This window comes from Chamaea fasciata, unplaced genomic scaffold (genome assembly GCF_029207755.1).
Source record: "Chamaea fasciata isolate MVZ Bird 193981 ecotype frontalis unplaced genomic scaffold, bChaFas1.0.hap1 SCAF_3, whole genome shotgun sequence".
Lineage (NCBI taxonomy): Eukaryota > Metazoa > Chordata > Aves > Passeriformes > Sylviidae > Chamaea > Chamaea fasciata.
The window spans coordinates 79,770,860-79,790,624 of NW_027094088.1; the positions used below are offsets into that span (position 1 = coordinate 79,770,860).

General features: G+C 41.2%; 2 protein-coding genes across 2 annotated transcripts in view; both read right to left on the bottom strand.

Moving 5' to 3' along the window:
- The window catches only part of CYB5R4 (cytochrome b5 reductase 4), a 30,826-nt gene extending 24,074 nt beyond the window's left edge, over positions 1-6,752 (bottom strand). Inside the window, exons 1-4 of the mRNA XM_066179610.1 lie at positions 6,622-6,752; positions 5,365-5,518; positions 2,463-2,563; positions 360-444 (exon numbers count right to left, since the gene is read on the bottom strand). Coding sequence (XP_066035707.1) covers positions 360-444; positions 2,463-2,563; positions 5,365-5,518; positions 6,622-6,696 — 415 coding nt within the window. The 5' untranslated portion in view covers positions 6,697-6,752. The remainder of the gene's footprint in view (positions 1-359; positions 445-2,462; positions 2,564-5,364; positions 5,519-6,621) is intronic.
- A 1,038-nt stretch (positions 6,753-7,790) lies between these two features.
- RIPPLY2 (ripply transcriptional repressor 2) lies at positions 7,791-10,475 on the bottom strand. The gene is made up of 3 exons (XM_066179612.1): positions 10,092-10,475; positions 9,891-9,955; positions 7,791-8,093 (listed from the first exon to the last, which is right to left on the bottom strand). Exons 1-3 carry the CDS (start codon positions 10,401-10,403, stop codon positions 7,928-7,930), a joined length of 543 nt encoding a protein of 180 aa, XP_066035709.1. The 5' UTR covers positions 10,404-10,475; the 3' UTR covers positions 7,791-7,927.
- Between the last annotated feature and the right edge of the window lie 9,290 nt (positions 10,476-19,765).

Sequence of the window (19,765 nt, forward strand, 5' to 3'; positions counted from 1 at the left end):
GAGAAAAAATAGTTGCAACCATTAATCCTTTCATGTTTTCACTGCAGTTTTGCTAAGGGCTAATACTGAGTAACAGTGTCTGCTTCCCAGGTACACACACATGTAACACACATGCACAGCTGTTTTCTAATGACTAAAAACAAAAGAAGAAACATAGCAGTACATTACTAGAAGTCTTCAACCATACAACACTTTCATCTTCAGGTATCTGCTGTAAAAAATTAACATATGCAAAAGCCTTGAAGTCTATGCAAGGATAGAGGCTCTCCTCATAAATATGAGGTGATTTAGGACTTCCCATAATTTCCAGATAATTTTGGAATAAAGTGTAATAGACAATATTCTATAAAACAACCCACCTTTTGAAGCAGCAACAGGCTTGACAGCCATTCTCCCAACAAGACATTCCTTCAGCATTGATTCATAATTGACCCAACGATGAACCTAAATTAACAAAGTATTTTTTCATAAAATTTGGACTTCTTGCTATGTTGTTCTATGCACTGAAATAGAAAAGTTTGTTTTTGTACATTGACTAATATAATTCGTTTAGCAGATTTTTTTAAAACACATTAGAAGTCACTGCTACATCAATCAGTACTTATTTTTACTTCTATTACAGATATGGCATTAAGTGAAACAATAGGATTATGAAAAAAGTAACAATAGTTTAATTTACCCATTTATACTTTGCAATATCTGAACATCATAACCTTGAGCTACAGAATATATTTCAGAACAGCATTTTTATGATGCGTGCTACACAACTAACAGAACAAAGACCTTGTCATTACCACAGTGTTTATTAGTCTTGTTTAGACAAGTGAAGGGAAAAGGGATGAAGGAAACAAACATAAAGAATAATAATTAAAAAAACCAAACACCTCCTACCAAGCTGGTGTATTTCTGTTTGCTTCTGTCTTACTATGACTGAATCATTTAGAAATACCCTATTTTAGAAAGTAAAATAAAGTGAAGAAAAAGCAGTAGCTTTACAGACCAGAACTGGAGAACTTGTAGAGGAAATGGATGGCAGAAAAGCGAATTCTGATAGGGCATCCAGGATAACATCACAAGAAGAGAAAAGGAAACAAAGTGTTGCATGACAAATTTGAATGGTATCTAGATTTTAAAATAAAAACTTTACACTGGACAAGTTAAGGAGATGAGATCAAGAATCTCATCAACAAGTTGTAGTTTCCTCATATACAGGTAACAGAAAGAAATGAAGGATTATGAATGACAGTTAATTTTTCCAGAAATTTGGGGAACACTAGCAATCTACCAAGCTATTAAAAAAAGACCACTATCTGACAGACACAGAATGCGTTTAGGGGAAAACAAACACCTCCAGTTACAGGAAAGTCATAAGTCAGAAACAATAAAAGTGAAAATCACATTTTCAGGATCTAAACCTGCTTCCATTCCCACAACAAAAAACTAGAAAGCTGCAAGCATATATCTGAACTTAACTACAGGGGCTTCCCCAAATACTACTGATGTCAAGACTCCAGTTTTCAAGGACATCATATAATGACCCAGCAACATAATTCCAAGCCACAGCTTGATACTGGATACTTGATACTACAAATTTCTTGAAATCAAAGAATTGCACCCCAAACCAACACTTCATTTGTGAAAGGATTAACCAAGGACAAACTCAACAAAGCTAAAACATTATCCATTTTTATTCACAATGTTAAAAACATTTTGCAAATGAAGGCATAACATACTCTGACACACATCATGTAAAGAGATAACATATTTCCTTTCAGAAACAGAGATTTCTTTTCTGCTCTTCCCCAGTTTCTCAGATAAACTGATTGAGTAATGGAGACCTACAGAATATCTGTTTCTAAAAAATACCAACTCAGTGAATTACATGTTACAGCACCAAGTTTGCAATTCCTTGCAGAAAGCACACCCATGCTGCAGAACCTTTATTTTCTGAGTACGTTCAAAACATTTAAAGAAATAGTAAACAAATAAGAGACCAACTATCATCTTGTGATTTGTTCACCAGTTAAAGTTAATAGAAGCTCCAGCATTTTTTCTGATAATGCAGCTGCCAAGTAAATAAAGAATTCTACAAGCTTTTTTCAGTAAGTGAAAGCTTTTAGAAAAACAGGCCTTTCCAACAACAGTAATCATTGCAGCAATTTATAAAGAAGGCGGTACCTCAAATTGTTGCTAGCTTTATTGCTATTTCTGCTAAAAAAGAGATCTAATTGAACTATAGATCTAACAACATAAAGTGACATTTTCATTACTGTCTTTTGATGCAAAGTTCAAACGACACGTCTCTTCCAGCACGTGTCATTCTGAGCAGTCACCTGCTGCCTTTCCTTAGGACTGAAAAAGTTCAAATCAGCATTTCCACTGAAATGCCCTAAAAATAATCGCAAAACATGCATTTTTCAAAGTACAGTGAGCAAGTGTCATTTGCTGCCAGTTGTTCTCACCTGATCAAAGAGATCTGTACCATCAGTTCCTGCTGCTTTCATTAGCTCATCCTCACCACCTGGATGGTATTCCATGTATGGCGTGACATTATATACAAATCCTGAAAAAAACAGAATATAAAAGCATATGAGCAGCATTTCTATAACCACTTCTGTCTCCAAAAATAGTGCAAAGATTAGCATAAATTAAAGAGTGCACTAGCAAACAGTAGGCATAATTGGAAAAAAACAGTATGACTTCACAAAAACAGAAACATAAGTGACACAATTGTATAGCGCACAAGAGCTATCTTATCACATGGAGATGCCAATCCTACAATGCCACACCACTTGCCCTGGGTTAAGACTTCAACCTAGAAATTGAACATGATGTATCCTAGCTAGAGTGTAAAAGTACCACAGGCAGGTTTAAAATGAGACAAAATTGAACCAGCTAGTGCATAGAATTGTTTTCAGTTTCCCTTCCAATTAAGTTATCCCTGAAGAGTTGTCATAGTTGTTTCCCTACCACCCATCACCATCATGGAATGCCTCCAGGAATGAACTGTCTCGCATAAGGAGAAACTGTCACCATCAGCAACAAAACTTCCACTCTTTACATTCAGCAGTATAAGAAACTTAACATAGCTTGTGCTCATTAATGGCTTACAACTCTGGTTGTATCTGCCCCAGCAAAAGGGCTCAGCACTGTTTCTACACTTCCAGTGAGATAGAACAATGTTTCTTTACAGGTCTAAAATGATGAAGGCTAATTATTGTTGCTAGGCAACTGGGTTATTGGAGCCTGAAGAATGCAGCTATAAACAGATTTAACTACAGACATATTGCTGTTAACATGATTATTGCATCCCTACCTAGCTGAATATTTGAAGGTATTTAACATTATCAAAACAGAAAGCTACCAAAAACGGAACTGTAGCAGTGCCCTGAGAAGAAGCTCTGAAGACATTAGGAAGTGTAGATTAATTACTTCAGAAGGACAGAAAGGCATTCAGCACTGACCCTGGGGCAGACATACTTGGATCAATCCTAGCTGGCAAGAACAACCATCCCAGTCAACAACAAAGACCCAGTCAACAACAAAGGAAGGATCTTTACCCACCTGCTCTTCTGATGGCTGTATTCACTGTGCCATCTTGTGTGCAGCAGCGATTACTGCACACAATAAATTTTAAGTATCTGCATAGCCATGGCCTCCTGACTATTACTCAAATCTACCATCAAACTTGCTGGAGCAAAAGAAATATCACTTGTATACCCTTCATGTGTTTTTAACTCCCCTGAACCCCCCTTTATATACAAATCTGTGCCCTATATGACAGCTTTCTTTCATCACACTGGGGTTTTGAACCAAGTTTGTTTCTGCTCTTCTTTTACTTCACATTGCTCTCATGGGTTTCTGCTCCTTCTTACAGAGACACTGTCTCTACCAATGCAGAGACCTAATTTAGGTTTTCCATAATCATATTCTTTTACTACCTGTCCACATATGAGGGCTACCATGATTTTCAGTTATGATAGTCTTTTCACTGCTCATCTGAGAACACAGAAAAGGCAGACCTGGAAAGATTTAAGGAAAGATACAGAGGCAACTTGATGGAGTTCTTGTAAAAAAAACAGCCTCAGAGATGCAGTGAAGGTAGGATGAAATTAAAAAGAAAACAGAAGTATTTTTAGACAGTAATTCTGTCTGCAGTAGATGTTCCTTTTTCAGAGTGAAAAATTAACAGATGTCCATAGCAAACAAGCTTTCTTTAGCTCTCCTCCCATTATAGTCTTACTAGCACAAACAACTGCAGCATAGGGAATTAACAATCCTATTATTTTGCTTAAAGGCCAGTATTGAATAACATTTTACCTTTACTTTCACTCTCATCCCCTTTAACACCCAACAATAATACAATCATCATCACAGAGAAATTCTTAACTTTCTTTTGCTGAAGTTCAGACATGACATTTTATGAAAAATCAATGCTGTTCCTTAACCAGATCAATGTTATTACTAACAGATTAAGAAGATCAGAGTAGCTAATGGGACATTTCTGTAGGAAAAGCAGTTCTATCTTCATAGAAATTTGGGTTATCTCCTAACAAATTTACAGTGACATTAGTGTATTTTAGCCTCTAAATGATTAAACCACAGAGTAAATATTTTACTCCTTTCTGTAGGACAATTAGAAACTTTATTTGCAACTCTGAAAACACTCTTCTATCCACGGTTATTGCTCCACACCACCTTCACACATGGCTAAATAACATATGATTCAACTTCCAAGCTAAAATTTAACTAAAATAATAACAGAATTGCATGGTTACCACAGGTACTGTCATTGTAGACAGAGATTACAGTTGCATTGTGTGGCAACTGTCATCTGCATTACCAAATTCTATGAAGTAGTATATGTGCTTTCACAGTTATTTCCCAAAGACCATTCCCCAGGTTTAAGTAGTACTTTTAATATTTCTATGTCACTGGATGCTCTAAAGGAATCCTTAGAAATAGTCAACTGCTCAAAATCATAAACTGTCCAAGACTGTGGAGTGCACATGTCAGCATTTTCAAAGCCCTATTTTCTTGCTAAGTCCTTTTTATTTGATCCATTGCCTAAAATCTTGGGTTTATTACTTACATAGGCACCTATAAAACAGGTATAAAATATGCCCATTTGGAAGATTTCTTTTGAAAGGTTTGGAAGGAAAGAAAATCTTTGTAACACAAAACCTCTTACTTGAAGTTATGCCAAATTATGTCAAGATTACACATGGCCTAAGCACAGGTGGTGCATAGTTTCTCTTGGAGTGCGGCTTTTGTTCTTGTTTTTTGAGTTTTGTTGCTTCTTCTTTTAAGTACAGAAAAGAGAAGCCAGGTAAACAATGCAGAAGAAACATCACAGCAACCAACCTCTTATACATATCCAGCAGTCCTCCTTTTTGTTGTGTTTAGAGAGCTCATCTTCGGTCACTTCAATCAGCCTCCCTTTCAAACCAGTCAAGTCCTTCCCACTTTTAGTTAGCCGAATCCAATCCATAAGACTCCTTCCTGGTTTTAAAGGTACCTGAAAAACAACAAATGTACAAACAACTTCAAACACTAAAGGAAGAAAAAGCCATTCTAATACACTTTCCAAAGCTCCGTTGGCAGGCTTAGAAAAAAAAAAAAAAAAGAAAGAAATAACCCAACTCATATTATTCACTGATATTTGGGAGCCCTACTCAGTAGTAAGGGTGCTTAAGGTAGTGACACAGAAATTATTGAACGCCAACAAATATTCAGATGACTCTTCCCAATGCAAACTGAAGATACCAAGTCTGTCTGTGGTGGCAAATCATTTAAGATATGGTCTGGAAAACTACAAGCAATAAAGAAAGGAGACTTAAAAAGCCTGGCCAAGTAAGGCAAGTTTCGCCTTCATAGCATTTCATAAAGACCTTCCACAAGCTCTACAGCAACTGGAAGCCTCACCCAGAGAAAGCTGGGACAGAAGTCTAGTAAGTAGCTTTCCAGAGAAGTATTGCCATGGCCTGCCTGTCCTGAAAGGCAAAGTAAGATCTTCAGGGTATCTGACACCTTTCTTTTCAACAGCACCACAGTCTGGCAACCCTTTTGATCCAAACTTTAACAACAGGAAACAGGGTTAAAGAACTGCGGTCTTACAAAACCACAGGCAAAACAGACGCAAAAAAACTAAAGCGTACATAAACACACATTGCTTAATGCTACTTTAGTCCAAGCCGGCTTTCCGAGAAAGGCCTTTAGAAAACAAGTGTTCTCAAAACCCCTCCAAAGATGAAGATCCAACACATAAAGCATAAGCTGCACGCAGTAATTTCCAAGGTGAAAGTCTCCATCTCTGCACAGGAGGAACGGCCGGGGCAGGAAGTGCCGGAAGCGTTATCACCGCCGCCCTCTCGAACGAGAAGTACCAAGCGCTTTCCAGCGACACAGCCGAGCCGGCCCCCCGCCCGAGACCCTGCCGCGGTCCCTCGGCAGCTGGAGGGGGGCGGCCGGCGGCAGCCGGGAACCGGCCGGGAACCAGCCGGGAACCACCGCCGCTCGGCCAGGCGGGGCCGGGCCCGGCAGCCGCCGCCGGCGCAGCGGGAAAACGCGGGCGCCCTTCACCTCCCCCAAAGCGACCAACAGCGGCAGAGCCGCCCCCACCTTGCTGCGGGCACCCGCTGCCGCTCGCTGCTGGGAGCCGGGCGCGGGGAAGGCCGGCGGCGTCACGTTCAGCATGGTGCCGGGCCGGGCCGCAGCCGGGCCCCGGCGGGCGGGCGGAGCGCTGGGGCACAGCGCGCAGGCTCCGGCGCGGCGGGCGGGGCCGCGGCCCGGCCGCCTGTGGGGCCGGCGGCTTCGGCTCGGGCGCCGCCCGGGGAAGACCGGCCGGGACCGGACGTCCCTGTGGGCAGGGAGAGGCCAGTACCCCGCCCGCCGCCTCGTCTCACCCGCGGGCGAGGGAAATTGTCTGCCCCTGCACTAGGACTGGTCTTCCGTCCAGGTTTCCCAGCGGCAGGTGCTTAGGCTGGAAGGTTGTGGCAGACACAGCCGCTGCACCCCACGCTCTGGAGGTTTAGCGTGAGAAGGCTGCGGGTGAGCGCCCCTGGGAGCACACGGGACGGGGCAAACACTCCCTGCTGGCTGGTGTTAGCGCAGTGAGCCAACACACAGCGCGCAGGCAAGGGCAGAGCCAGGTATGGACACAGGCGCCACCTGACAGAGGAACTGGCCTTAAATTCAAAGCTTTGGATTTGTTTTGTTGTTCTTTTAGGGGCTTTGGCCTTCACCATGATTGGTAGCAAACTTCGTTTCAATTATTATAACCAAGCTCACTGTTATAATCTAAATTAGACAATTTTCTCATTTCTTGATGTCCGCTTTACTAATAACTGCAGTATGAAACTATCACTTTTATGTATAACAATACAGCACATATACGTGAGAGCGTGAGTGGGTAAGGCAAACTGTTCCACACAACAAGAGCTAGATTAGAATTTGGACTCTTCACTCTGTTTCAAAACCAGCTATATTGTTTGTCTTCTCCATGTTTGAAACTCTGTTGTAACAGCAGGCACAACACAGTTGGAATACTTAATCCAATGATTACTTGATACACTTCCATATGGAGCCTACTAAATCACAATGACAAGCTTTCCTTGTGTCCTCAGACTTTGAGAAAGCCACATAACCATAGAGCCCTTCAAAGTACGGCATCTGTTCTCTGCTTCAGAAATTGGTGTTCAACTTATGATCTACAAACTATTAGACCTCAGATATAAAAATACCAATCAATACCTTCCCACTTAAACCAAGACAGGAGCAGGACAAAGGGAAAATGATAAAATTACAAGACATCTCAGTTTTATTAAGAATAACTTACATAGAAATAAATTATCTTTAAAAATATTATAATACATATTTATATTAAGTTTAAATTAAGTCTTAGAAGTTACATCAGCCTTCCCTGCAGTCAGCAACCTGATTCTGTTCTTGAATCTTGTTCCAGGTGATCTTCATCATCTTCACTATCCGAGTCTTCATAAAAGGAAATTGTAGCCTGAACTGGGAAGTTTTTCAGAAGTGCTTCAGCTTCCTGATACAAGTAATCATAGCACCTTGATTTGGGCCAAAATAGTCTGAAACAAGTACACAATAGATTTGCTTATTGTTATTACATATTTTACTTGGAGGCTGACATGCAAAAAACCAAAGTGAAATTCTATTAAAACAAGAATCCTACAGAGCTTTTCCTTACATGCTCAATTTCTAAGTTTCTTTCTACATTCAATTAGGAAAAAAAAATTCTCTGGATTCTTATTTTCATCTGAAGAGATAAAGATGATTTCGAGTGCTAGTTTTGCAGCAAAACTATGAAAGCCCAAGAGCCTGCATCTGAAACTTCCCACTCCAGTACCCCATTTACAGTGCTACCTGGGGATCTGATCCAAGTGGTACTGCCCCTACTGGAACTGTTCCTAGGGAATATAATGGGTGTCAAACAGGATCAAAAATACATTTGAATCAAATTAGTAGTTTTCTTACTGAAGGTCCCAGTCCTAGGAAGTTGTTGATACTTGTTTCACACCATTCTAAAATTCTAAAGGTATGATAAAGGTCATGGGGTGATCAGACCTTGATATTTCAACTGTCTTTCCCAAAACAATCAACAGACTCCTTAAGGAAGATGTCTCACGGATGTAGATTTTAAAGCAGTCTGTGTTGTATCCAGAAATTAAAAAAAAAAAAAAAAAAAAAAAAGGCTGATAAGATCATAGTTAGCATGGGTATCAGCTAATGATAATATATTCCAATTAATATACTCCAATTTCCTGTTCCTTTTCAACTACCATCCTCTTTCGCTTACAGTTTAGAAATAGCCAGAAGGAACAGACCATGGAAGTCCCAAGAGCCAAGACTAGCCCACAACAACATAATGAAATGCTGACTAGAGATTGTTTAAAATAGAAATGCATTAAGGAACAGAACTAGATGGCTTTCTAACAATTACAAGAAATACTTTTTAGGCTACTGTTTAACAGAACACTGCTTCCTTGGCAGCACAAAGCCACTGACATCGGCTTTGTAACAGGTCTCCATTACCAATGTTCCCTGCAACAGCATTCTCTCAAACCTAAGCATTGGAGCAGTCACAGTGAAGTTTGCCTGTATAGTTGCTTTGTTAGTGCATCACTGTTTGAAGGATCGGGGTCTAGATTTGAAAGAAAGCTACATCTTGTCTGGAAAAACTACCTGCGCAATTACTTTAATTACCTCGCCACACCTACCAGCATTTCTGAATACAGACTCTCCTAAAGATTCAACTGTTGTTACTTTCTTTATTTCGTTTTCAGAACTGACAGTGCAGATACTATCATTACCTTTATCATTAAAGCAGTAGCTACGCAAGTATCTTCCTCGGCAACGGTGGCTTAGCCAGCGCATACCCTCTCCTCCTGCCATTCTCTCCCACGCCCCCACCTGCTTCTTTGCTCTGGGAGGGCGCTGGATTTTTGCAGAGCAACACAGCCTAGGAACTACACCCCCGTGCCTTTTTTAATCCTGGGCACAGGAATGAGTAACAAAGTGCTCCAGCCAACTCCATCACCATCACCAAAAACACCCACTTAACTTGTAATAGGTCTCAAGTCTCACACCACAGAGGCACATCAACAACTCAAATATGTTAAATCCAGGAGTCCTGGCAATCCTTTGCCCAAGGATCTGTCAGTTCAAAAGCGCATTGATGGCCAATTCACTCCCAAGGCGCTTTAATATCTACATAAATATATGGGTGTTAACAAAAGGGGAGGGAGAGCTAATGCTAAGACACTACACTGGCGAGCAAGGGACTCTCCTGGCCGCGCAGCGCCACGGGCCCCCGGTGCCCCGAGGTCCCCCGCGGGAACCGGCGGCGGCTGGGGACTGCCACTTACCTGACGGGGTGCGTGTACTGCGCCAGCTTTCGGGAGGCTTCCGTCAGCCCGCCGGGGCTGCGAGGCTGCGGAGAGAGCAGAGGTCAGCCCGCCGGCACAGCACCGGGCCCTCCCCGAGCACCCCCCGCCCCGCCGGGACTCCCCAGCCGAGTGCGCGGCGATGCCGGCGGCAGAAGCTCCGCCGCGCCGCGCTCCACTCACCGCTGCGGGGCCGGGGCCGCTCCGCCGGGCCGCCTCATCCGGCACGGGCACCCACGGTCTCCAGAAGGGCGCAGGGCGGCGGGGCGAGGGCAGGGCCGTCAGGGCAGGACCGGGCCGCCCCCCGCACCGGGAGGAGGAGAGGGGCGAGTAGCCCTGCGGGGGCAGCGCCGTCGAGAGGGGATCGGGGCAGCGGCCCTCCATCCTCCGCCGGTCCGCGGCCGCTCGCCTGGCGCTGCCGCCCGCGGGCCCGGAGGCTTTTATAGCCGGCGGCGGGCGCTGCGCGGCGCGGAGCCCCCACCTCCCCCGGCTCATCTGCCAGCGCCATGCACAAACAGGCTCCGCGCGAAGGCGCCGCCGTGTAAACACGGGGCGCGGGCGCGTGCATGCCCCAAATGGCCCGGGGAGGGGACGCGGGCGTGGGGGGGATTTGGCGAGTCGGTGCTAATCGCACTCGGGCAGACACATGGCAGCTGCCGGGGGGCGGGCGGGGACAGCCCTGTGGGAACGGAGCGGGGGGCGGCGGCACCGGGGACGTGCCCGGCCGCTCTGCGCCCCGGCGCGACCGCGGCCTTTTGTTGTTCCAGGCGTGTTTGTCTGTGCTCCGGAGCGGCGAGTCACGGCGTGTGGGCACCGCGACACCCCCCACCCCCACCCCACGGATGGCAGCGCCCGCCGCTCCACGCGGGAGCAGGCACGGACAAAGGGACCCCATCCATCCCGGGGTGGCGGAGAACATGACGCCCTTTGGAGGGGTCCTTGGTCAATAACGCGTCAGCCCCAGTGCGCTCCATGACGTCTTCCCTTCAGGCAACGGTGGTGGGTCTTTGTGTGTGTATATATATATGTGTGTGTGTGTGTGTGTGTATACGTATATGTATGCACACACACCTTTTTTAATAAGGGTATTTTTACCGAGGAAACGTGCCTGCCTTAATTCTTTTTTTCATGTGGTCCCAATACTTCATTCTGCTGCCAGCGCTGGGTGCTGTCACTCCACGTGCAAGGTTTACACGGAGCTCCTGCCGTTTCCATGTTCCCCGGTACCAAGAGAGTTCACTTTCGTTTCTATTTTTATTTATTATTCTTATTTCCCCTTTCCTTTCTGAGGCTGCAGTCAGTGATGCACAGGGGCAGAAACAAGTTATATAAGAGCTGGTAAACAGTAATCATATTAACCTTAAAGACTAGGAGGGTTGGTGGGATGGAGCTGCCCTAGATGCGAAGGAGGGCTTAAACCCCAGGTAATTTATTGTCCCATTAAAGACCCTCGTTACTGAGGTGCCACAAAGACTGAGGTACTCTTTGTAGTAATATCTTTCTTTCTTGAGTTTGTATGAGGCATAAGGAGTGTGCCTACCTTAGCATTGCCTAAGAATAGCTGCAAGTAGCTGCTACTCTAAAAAGAGCATCACCACACTTGTGCCTTCTCCACAACATCTTCAGCACAATCCATTTCACTAACTAGTACCAGCAGTACCAGTTGTAAAAAATGTTATTTATTAGTAGCTCTGTGGGAAATTTAATCAGGTTAATATTTCACGTCCTAAAGTCAAAACCAGATGTAGACTGACTTGCTTTCTAAAGGAAAGCAACCACTTATTTTGAACAAGAAATAGTTGGAAGAGTGCATACATTCAAGCTTGTTGTGAATCTATCCTGTGATAGATTCCAGCTTCACCAGTGGGCATGCTGTCATTTTGGAGATCTGTGCCATTTGGCCACTTGGAAAAATTGATAATTATGACTTCAAGAGTTAGCAAAGGAAAATGTATTTTCCAGTTAAAAATCCAGTTTAGTAGGACATGAAGTTTGTAGCTGTTTGGGTTTTCCCTACCTCATTTTTGCTGTCGCCTAGAATCAGATTTATTAAAATCAGAATTAAAGATCAGGGTGAACAAATTACAATACATATTCATCTTACAGCTAAGAAACAGAGAATAGAGCAAAGTATAGTGAATTGTGTAATAAACCAAATGTGATCATAAGGAAAACTGTTTCTACTTTTCCTCTTTTTTCCAAATAGCTACTGTGAAGCTTCTCAAGTGATGTAAAGCATAAAAGAAATGTTTTAAAGCTGTCTGATGGTTGATTCTTCTTTGGCCTGAATAAAGGGAGAGCAATAAATTTTATATTTCACATTTCTCTTTTGAGAAGTTTAACACAGCCTGTGTAAGGAAAAAAAAACAGGGAGGGTTCATTGTCTAAAGAAGAAAAGCAGAAACACCTCCATCTCATTAGTAGTGACAAAGGGCTAGGAGAACACACCAGCTTTATCTGTTTGATAAAGCATAAAAAATAGTTTTAATGTCTATAGTGAAACCAACAAAAGATGGGGTGTCTTTGACCAACGACTCTTAATTGTCTCAGGATTCTTTTTAGTACCTGCCTGAAATGAGAAAATGTCCTAGGGAGAAAGTGTGATTTACCCATTAGAGAGCAAATTGAAAGAGAGGTGTTGAAAGGATAAGGAGAAAATAATGACTAACAGCTGTTGTTTCCCTGCATATTTTCACACTGTATGAGTCTTCTTGGCCTTATAGTTCTGTAACACAGTCCTGTTTGTTGAGAGAAATACAGAAGTCTGTCGTAATAATAACTTGTTGTCACTGACATAATAATAAAAAAAAAACCTGAACAAGAAAAAACCCTTAACATTTTGCTATCTTCCCATTGACCTTGAAATACAAGCTGGAAACTGGTAAATCAGGGATAGAAGGCGCTTTGTCATGTTTGTCTCTTCTGCAATTTGTGCACAGTAACAGTGCATTGGTTTCATCGTGCTAAAATCTCTTTATGTAGGAGCTGCAAACAACTGCTGAACAAATAGTTGGTCAAATAGGAGTGATGGAATACACTTTAAACTGGTTATTTTAATATAGTAGTGGAATACATAGCTTTGAATTCAACATGAAGTCAAATAGAGTCAGTTCCCTCATGCATTCTTGACTCATCTAACTAAAGCAGTATTCCCCATTCTGTGCCTTAGTCCCTGCTTTTTTGTATTTCTACTTTTTTAAAAAAGTGCACGTCCTGGGTTGAAGGTTGTTCTTGGTTGTACATATATAACTAGACTGCCTCTAGGGAAGGAGGGCTGGGAATCAGGATCTAATATACTGTGCTTTATTATACTGGAATGAAAACTGAAATATTGTGGTTTATGGTTCTATTTACTCTTGTGCAATAATAAAAATACCTGGGCTTTTGTTCAGTTATCAGCTTTTTGAATATTTCTCTCAAGGGCATAGATTAAAAAAAGTTCTTTATACCACTTTCCAAGTGATCATAGCCACTCATTTACAGGGTTCAATCCTGCTCAACCATAGTTTGATTTTTATAGAGATTTTTGTACAAAATTGCAAGTGAAGAATTTCAAATGCAGTACAAAAATTCTCTTACAGTCACTCTAATTTTACATCAGTGGAACAAAACCCCAATTTTGTTTTCTCAGAATTATACCAAGCAGTATTTTTCCAGAATGAAAGTAACTTTTTAAAATTTGGTTTAAATTGGTTTAAAACGATTTTGTAGCTTTCTGCAGTGTGACGTCTTAAAATGCAGTGAGCTGTTAATAGGATACACAGAAAAGCAAACAGAGATCTGTGCAGATTTCAGTGTGCTACTATAAACAAAGAAGGTGTTCACAAATGGCTTAGAGCTAAATTTGACAGAACAGTGCTAATCACACTGGGACATGGGAATATCTGGACAGAGGACAGTCAGCTGGCTTCATATTCACCTCCCTTAAGGCAGAGGTACCTCTCACTTATTAGTAAAGCAGGGACATTGCATGAAAATCATTGCATGAGTTGATACAGGGAATTGGCTTGATCTTGTCAGGAATTTGTTTCAGTGACAAAAGCAAGGTCAGACATGGAACTGTTCTTCTGCTTACTGAGACTGAAGTGAGAAAACTGATTAACCGACAAAATTTGACCTTGATTATTTTATAGCCCAGCTTCATCTTCATGCTTCCACTTTTAGCAACACTTTAGGACCAGGTTTTGAAATTAAGTGTATGCCTGATATTTGCATATAGATATTGACTGTACATGCATATGTCATTTATTTGCATGTTTGGTCTGTTAGCTCATAAATTGATTTTTTTTCCCCCACTAAAAGCAAAGTTTGCTCAGGAAATTTGTGATCAACTTTGTGTTGTACAGATGTTCATCTGTGTGCAATGACAATTTACTGGAGACTTTGCAATGGTGTTTTATGAGGCCTTTATCATTTTTAAGTTGTGATATGACACAAAGGGCATTCTTTCTGTTATGGTTTGAAAATAAAATATCAATTTGCAAAGAAAAAAGACCACAACAGATGTGTTCACCAACCTTTATCCATACCACTATTTGGATTTGATACCGTATTTTCAACAGACCTAATGTACCTAAAAGTGGGGTTCATTCAGCATTTCCACAAATGATTTATTTTTGTAAATAATATAAGATCCAGACTACATTCCAAGAAATAAAATAAAATAAATACTAATTAACTTTTTTATATTAAAAAAAGGAGTAGAACTGAGTCAGTAGACCAGTGTATTCACATTACTAGTGTTACCAATGGCTATAAAATGATTGCTTGGCTAATAAGTGTTGAGCTTGTCTTATTTACACACCTGTTGCTGGTGTGTATTTTCCCATCCTATTTATATGCAAAAATGCAGTATATAATCAAACAGTGTAATTTCACTTAAACCAAAGTGCCAGGTGATTCCTACAGTGGTGTATGTTGGATGTCTAAAGATGAAATCCTCTTTTATGGACATATCCATTCCACTTCTCCTCATTTCTCTGGATTTTGACTAGGCTGTAGTAGTATTAAACATCATTCTTTCATTTTATGGAGAAAATTATTATTCCCCTTCCTCTAATTAACTGAAACACTGGAAGGAATACTTTGTGAAAAGGAGGGATCCAATTCCGAGACAGGATATCTTTTTGCCCTCTTTTTGCTATTGGAAACCAGCTCCTGGTAATTCAGGAGTGAATGGCACTTCTTGAAGGGGCACAGCTCTACCCTTCATTCTGTCAATGAGACTGAAACCCTCCAACTTTCTTAGGTTTATCCCAGAGCTGATGCTGTCACAAACTTTGTGGTCGGGCGATCCTTGGAATCTGCCAGGAGATGAGCAGTGTGTTGTGTTCATGGCACGTGTGCGGCTACGTGAGAGCCCCGCACATCCATGTGGCAAAGTGTGACTGCACACAGCAGGTTGGGCTTCCTCATCTCCCTCCCCCTCTGCACTCCGCTCCCAGGCCCAGGCTGGCAAATGGTAAAGGATAATGTATCCACATGGGAAAGCAGCACATTAAGGGACTGAGAATGTGTAATGGAATCAGCCATCAGTTACAGGGACCTTCTAAAAAAATAGGAGTATCGCTTGCTATTGAGTTATGGGCACTTTAAATTCCATGCAGATAAGAAACAGAGACATCAGTGCTGAACACCAATCTTGTTAACCTCTTTTAATAGAATGGGAGTCAGTGAAACCCTGATACATCATTGATGCCAGGGCTCAGCAGAAGTGTCTGGCTGGCTCAGCATAATGCAGCATAATGTCACAGTGTTTGCTGCAGTTGGAGCACATAGTGCTGCAGTGTGGCACTGGCAGGGTTTACCCTCTTGCCTCTGGAAATAAGTGAGAAGCAGCCAAATGAAATGAAGTCAACAGCTATTGACAGAAGAGATGAAGAAATTAAGATAATCGTTGGAATGTCCTGATCTGACCCCTCTGGTAATACAGTCCCTACCAATGTCATCTCCTCTCTCACAATGTTCCATTCAATTAACTGTTTCTTCAGATATATTGCTTTCCTGGCTACAAAGATAGCGATGGAGGCAGAGTGGTTGTTTTTCAATTTCCCTTGTCTCTCCAAGCTATCAGCACAGCACCAACTCTTTGAAAAGATGCATGCCACTAAGCATGATGTATATAATGCATCATGACGTATATAATGGAGCATTTAACCTCACTCAGGAAGGAATGAATTGCAAGAAACAGAGCTGTACCTCCACTAAACAAGCACCTGAGAAAGGATGTGAGTGCTAAAGAGAAGCAGTGCCAGCCAGAGGAGTACACACGGTATCTCATACTGCACTGCAGGGATGTCAGAGCTCTTACACAGGTGCCTGCAGATAGATGCTGACAGAGACCTTCTAAGCCTGCACTTCCTGCCTGGCTTCTTGTGACTGATGTTATGAGGCTGCCAATTCCATCATGTCAGAATTTCAGCACTTCTTTGTGCATGCTCACATCCCAGAGATCCTTATTGGTAGCACTGAACACAAGGAATAGGCTGCTAGCCTGTCTGTTTTAATGAAACAGATAAATGCTGAAGGTACCAAAGGTTAAAACTGATACCATTTGTTTTTATGGCTGCTTGTCAGTACCCTTAAAATCACAATTTCCATTGCTTATAATTTTCCAGATTTTATTTGGGCTAAATTTTCCTGTGGTAGAGGAATTAGTTAGGGGACGGGGTGGGGGGTGGTACGGGGAAGGTGGGACTAGAGGAGACTGCAATCAAAGTAAGACAGCTCAAATCACTGAGCCATTTTCAAGAATCGTAGAATGTTTTGGGTTGAAAAGGACCTTAAACATCACTTAGTTCCAACCCCTCTATCCAGGGCAGCAATGCCACTCATTAGATCAGGTTGCTCAGGGCCCCATCCAACCTGGCCTTGAACATTTCTGGGGATTGGAAGATCATCTTGCAATATGAAAAAGTTCTGGTGGCTTTTTTTGGAGAGAAGTAGTCTTCAGTAGATAGGGGGAAGGGCAGCTTGAGGATGTGAGAAGAACAGACTATGTCTAAGCAAGGAGACTGGATCCAAGTCCCAAATAGGCAGCAGAGAACAGGAAGAGAGAAGGAGTCACCAAGGAGCCAGGTTGCAGAAGCAAAGCAAGAGTGACTAGAACAGGAGCTGGCAAAAGAAAGGGTTTAGCATGGGAAGGACAATTCAGACTGGAAAAGAACAACTTGCTGATGTCAGAACGGGGTAAGAAGATTGAGGTGAAAGACTGAGGACAGGAAGAACTCCCAAGTGTTTACAAATGAGAAAATACTGGAAAAACTGTCAAAAGACATGAGATAGGTTGTTCTTAATGAAGGACGTTGAGCCTGGATGTCTTGTTTCCAGATATGAGCTAAAGAGAGGTCTGAAAGCTAGAACCTGGGACTGGTTAATAAGTAAGATGAAAAGCCAAAATTGGGAAGATACATGACTAAATTATTACTACATTGAGGGGAAGGGAGAGGGGAATTGAGTTGGGAATAAAATAGGCATAGGAGTTGTAGCCCCAGTGTACACCTTTCCAAAGGTGGACCTCAGGAAACACTATTTCAGCAGTCTGAGAAACTTGCTGCAAAGGTCCCATTTCCTTCTAGTGAGGCTCCAAGTTAGTACCACTAACAGTTAGTTAGTCTTGTAGCTCAAAATCCTGCAGCATAGGCCTGAAGTTTTCCATCCAGGTCCTATTATTGCATGACCCCATGATTTCTTCCCTCCTAGTTGTTCCATCGGTATTTGCATAACATAGCAGTTCACCTCTAGACTGTAATGTGGAACAATTTTAATACTGTAGTAAGTCACCCAAAAAACCCAAGAAACTTAAAAAAAAATCTGTGAGGTTCACATGTGAGTTATAGATCATCAAATTTAAGTTTTAATAGTTATTAATCTAAATTTAACATGATGAATTCAGGCTGCTGTTCAATAGAAACCTTCAGACAACTGATTGTGTCCTAGAAAAAGAGGATGTCTTCTAGAAATGTCATAAAATGTCTAAAATGCACAGGGCAGGCAAGACAACAGGTTCTCTGGCACAATCTGTCTCTACTGCCTCTGAAAGATGACCAGTTTAACTTAGAAATGCCTAATTCAGCTTCACAATAGCTTTTAGATGTCTCAAGTGAGGTAATGTGAATCCAAATGACATGTTTCTGTATTTGATTGATATGAGAGACTGCACTAAGATTTGTAGGAGTGTTTAAGTCCATCCGTCCCAGGGTTTGCAAGTGCAAATTCCCTCTTGCATTTTTGTGTCCTAAGTAGCTTGAACACTGGATCTGAGGCTCAGGACTGCATTTGAAATTAATGAGAATCGTACCATAAATGCAGTACTATATAATTCAAGTCTATGGAAAAATGAAATCCTCATTATCTCAAACTGACCAGCCAGGTTTAAAGAGCCTTTTTAACAACAGCCACCCAGTATAAAATGGGAGCAGTAGTCCCTAAGGGTTCTGTGAAGTCTGTTTAATCCTGCAGCCACCATGGTTACTGGCAGAATCTTAGTATTTTTCTAACTTTCTAATGCTCACTCTCATAGTCTTTATAATGTTGTTTTGACACAGGATTGTCTGTGAGTGTAAGACATATGAGTCTGTGGTGCATTCCATCTGGAGATTTTGCCTAAGATCCTCCCCTTTTTAATTTCCCTCAAAAGGGTTTGTGCATGTCTTTATATGCCCAAACATAATATTCAAGGTATTACTCACTATCAGATTTATCAAAATATTCAATGTATTTTATATCAAGCAGAAAACTGTGGGATACAATGTTTGGTTTTGACATGAATTTAGATACTCAGATACAGGTATTATATGCAGGTAAACACTTCAAAGTAGATGACAGAAAATTTTCTCTGATAGCCATAAATTTGTCATTTTTAAGACCTTGAAGAACACTACCACAATGTTTTTAAAGCTGCATCCTCAATATTGTAATCCCCTTCCTCTGCTCACATTTTTATTGATTTCTTTCTTGTTTGAGCTACAGCCACAGTCTCATCATGAGACATTGCATTTCTGCACATCCTAGTATTCAGAATATGAAATACAGGTTAGCAAGTAACTGTGATATCAGGTTATTAAAATTTTTTACTGTATCATCCTTTTAATTTTCTCCTGGCATTTTTTTCATTAGTATGCTTTAAGAATTCCACAGATCCCATTTTTGAAGTTACTGATGTGGCTTTACTCTGTGAAACAGAACTCTCTGGATAATTAGCATTTTGTTAGTCAGCCAAGTATCTCTCTGGCCTCCAGGCATTACTGCAGCATGAGTGTAAAAAAAGAGTCTGACATTTTTCCATTACATTTACCTCCCATCTTCCTAAAATGGTTCTTTCTCCAAAAAAACAGTTTAAATCACATCAAATTTTTGTTGTTGTTGTTGTTACTGAAGTACTTTGTGGCTATAACAGACATTGTAAATTCTTGTTGTTTCTTTTCTTTTCCACCTTCATGGAATTTATATTTATGTCTAGCTATATTTATATTTATACTGTAAAAAGATATTGTATATAAAATATGCATTATATAGGAGAATATATATTCTTACTATCCAGTAATACTTATATTTATATTTATATTTATATTTATATATATATATATATATATATGTATGTATGTATATATATATATATATATATATATATACATGTGTGTATATATATATATATATATATATATATACATGTATATATATATACAATGAAATATGTATGGAATTTTTACATATGTATGAAGTACATATTAAATTAACCTTCCCCTGAATATATATGGCCTAGTTGGAAACTGACAAATAGAAAATCTAAACTTCATCAGATGTAACTTCCTAAATAAAAATTTTGGAAAATATGTATTTTTTTAAATGGTGCTGCT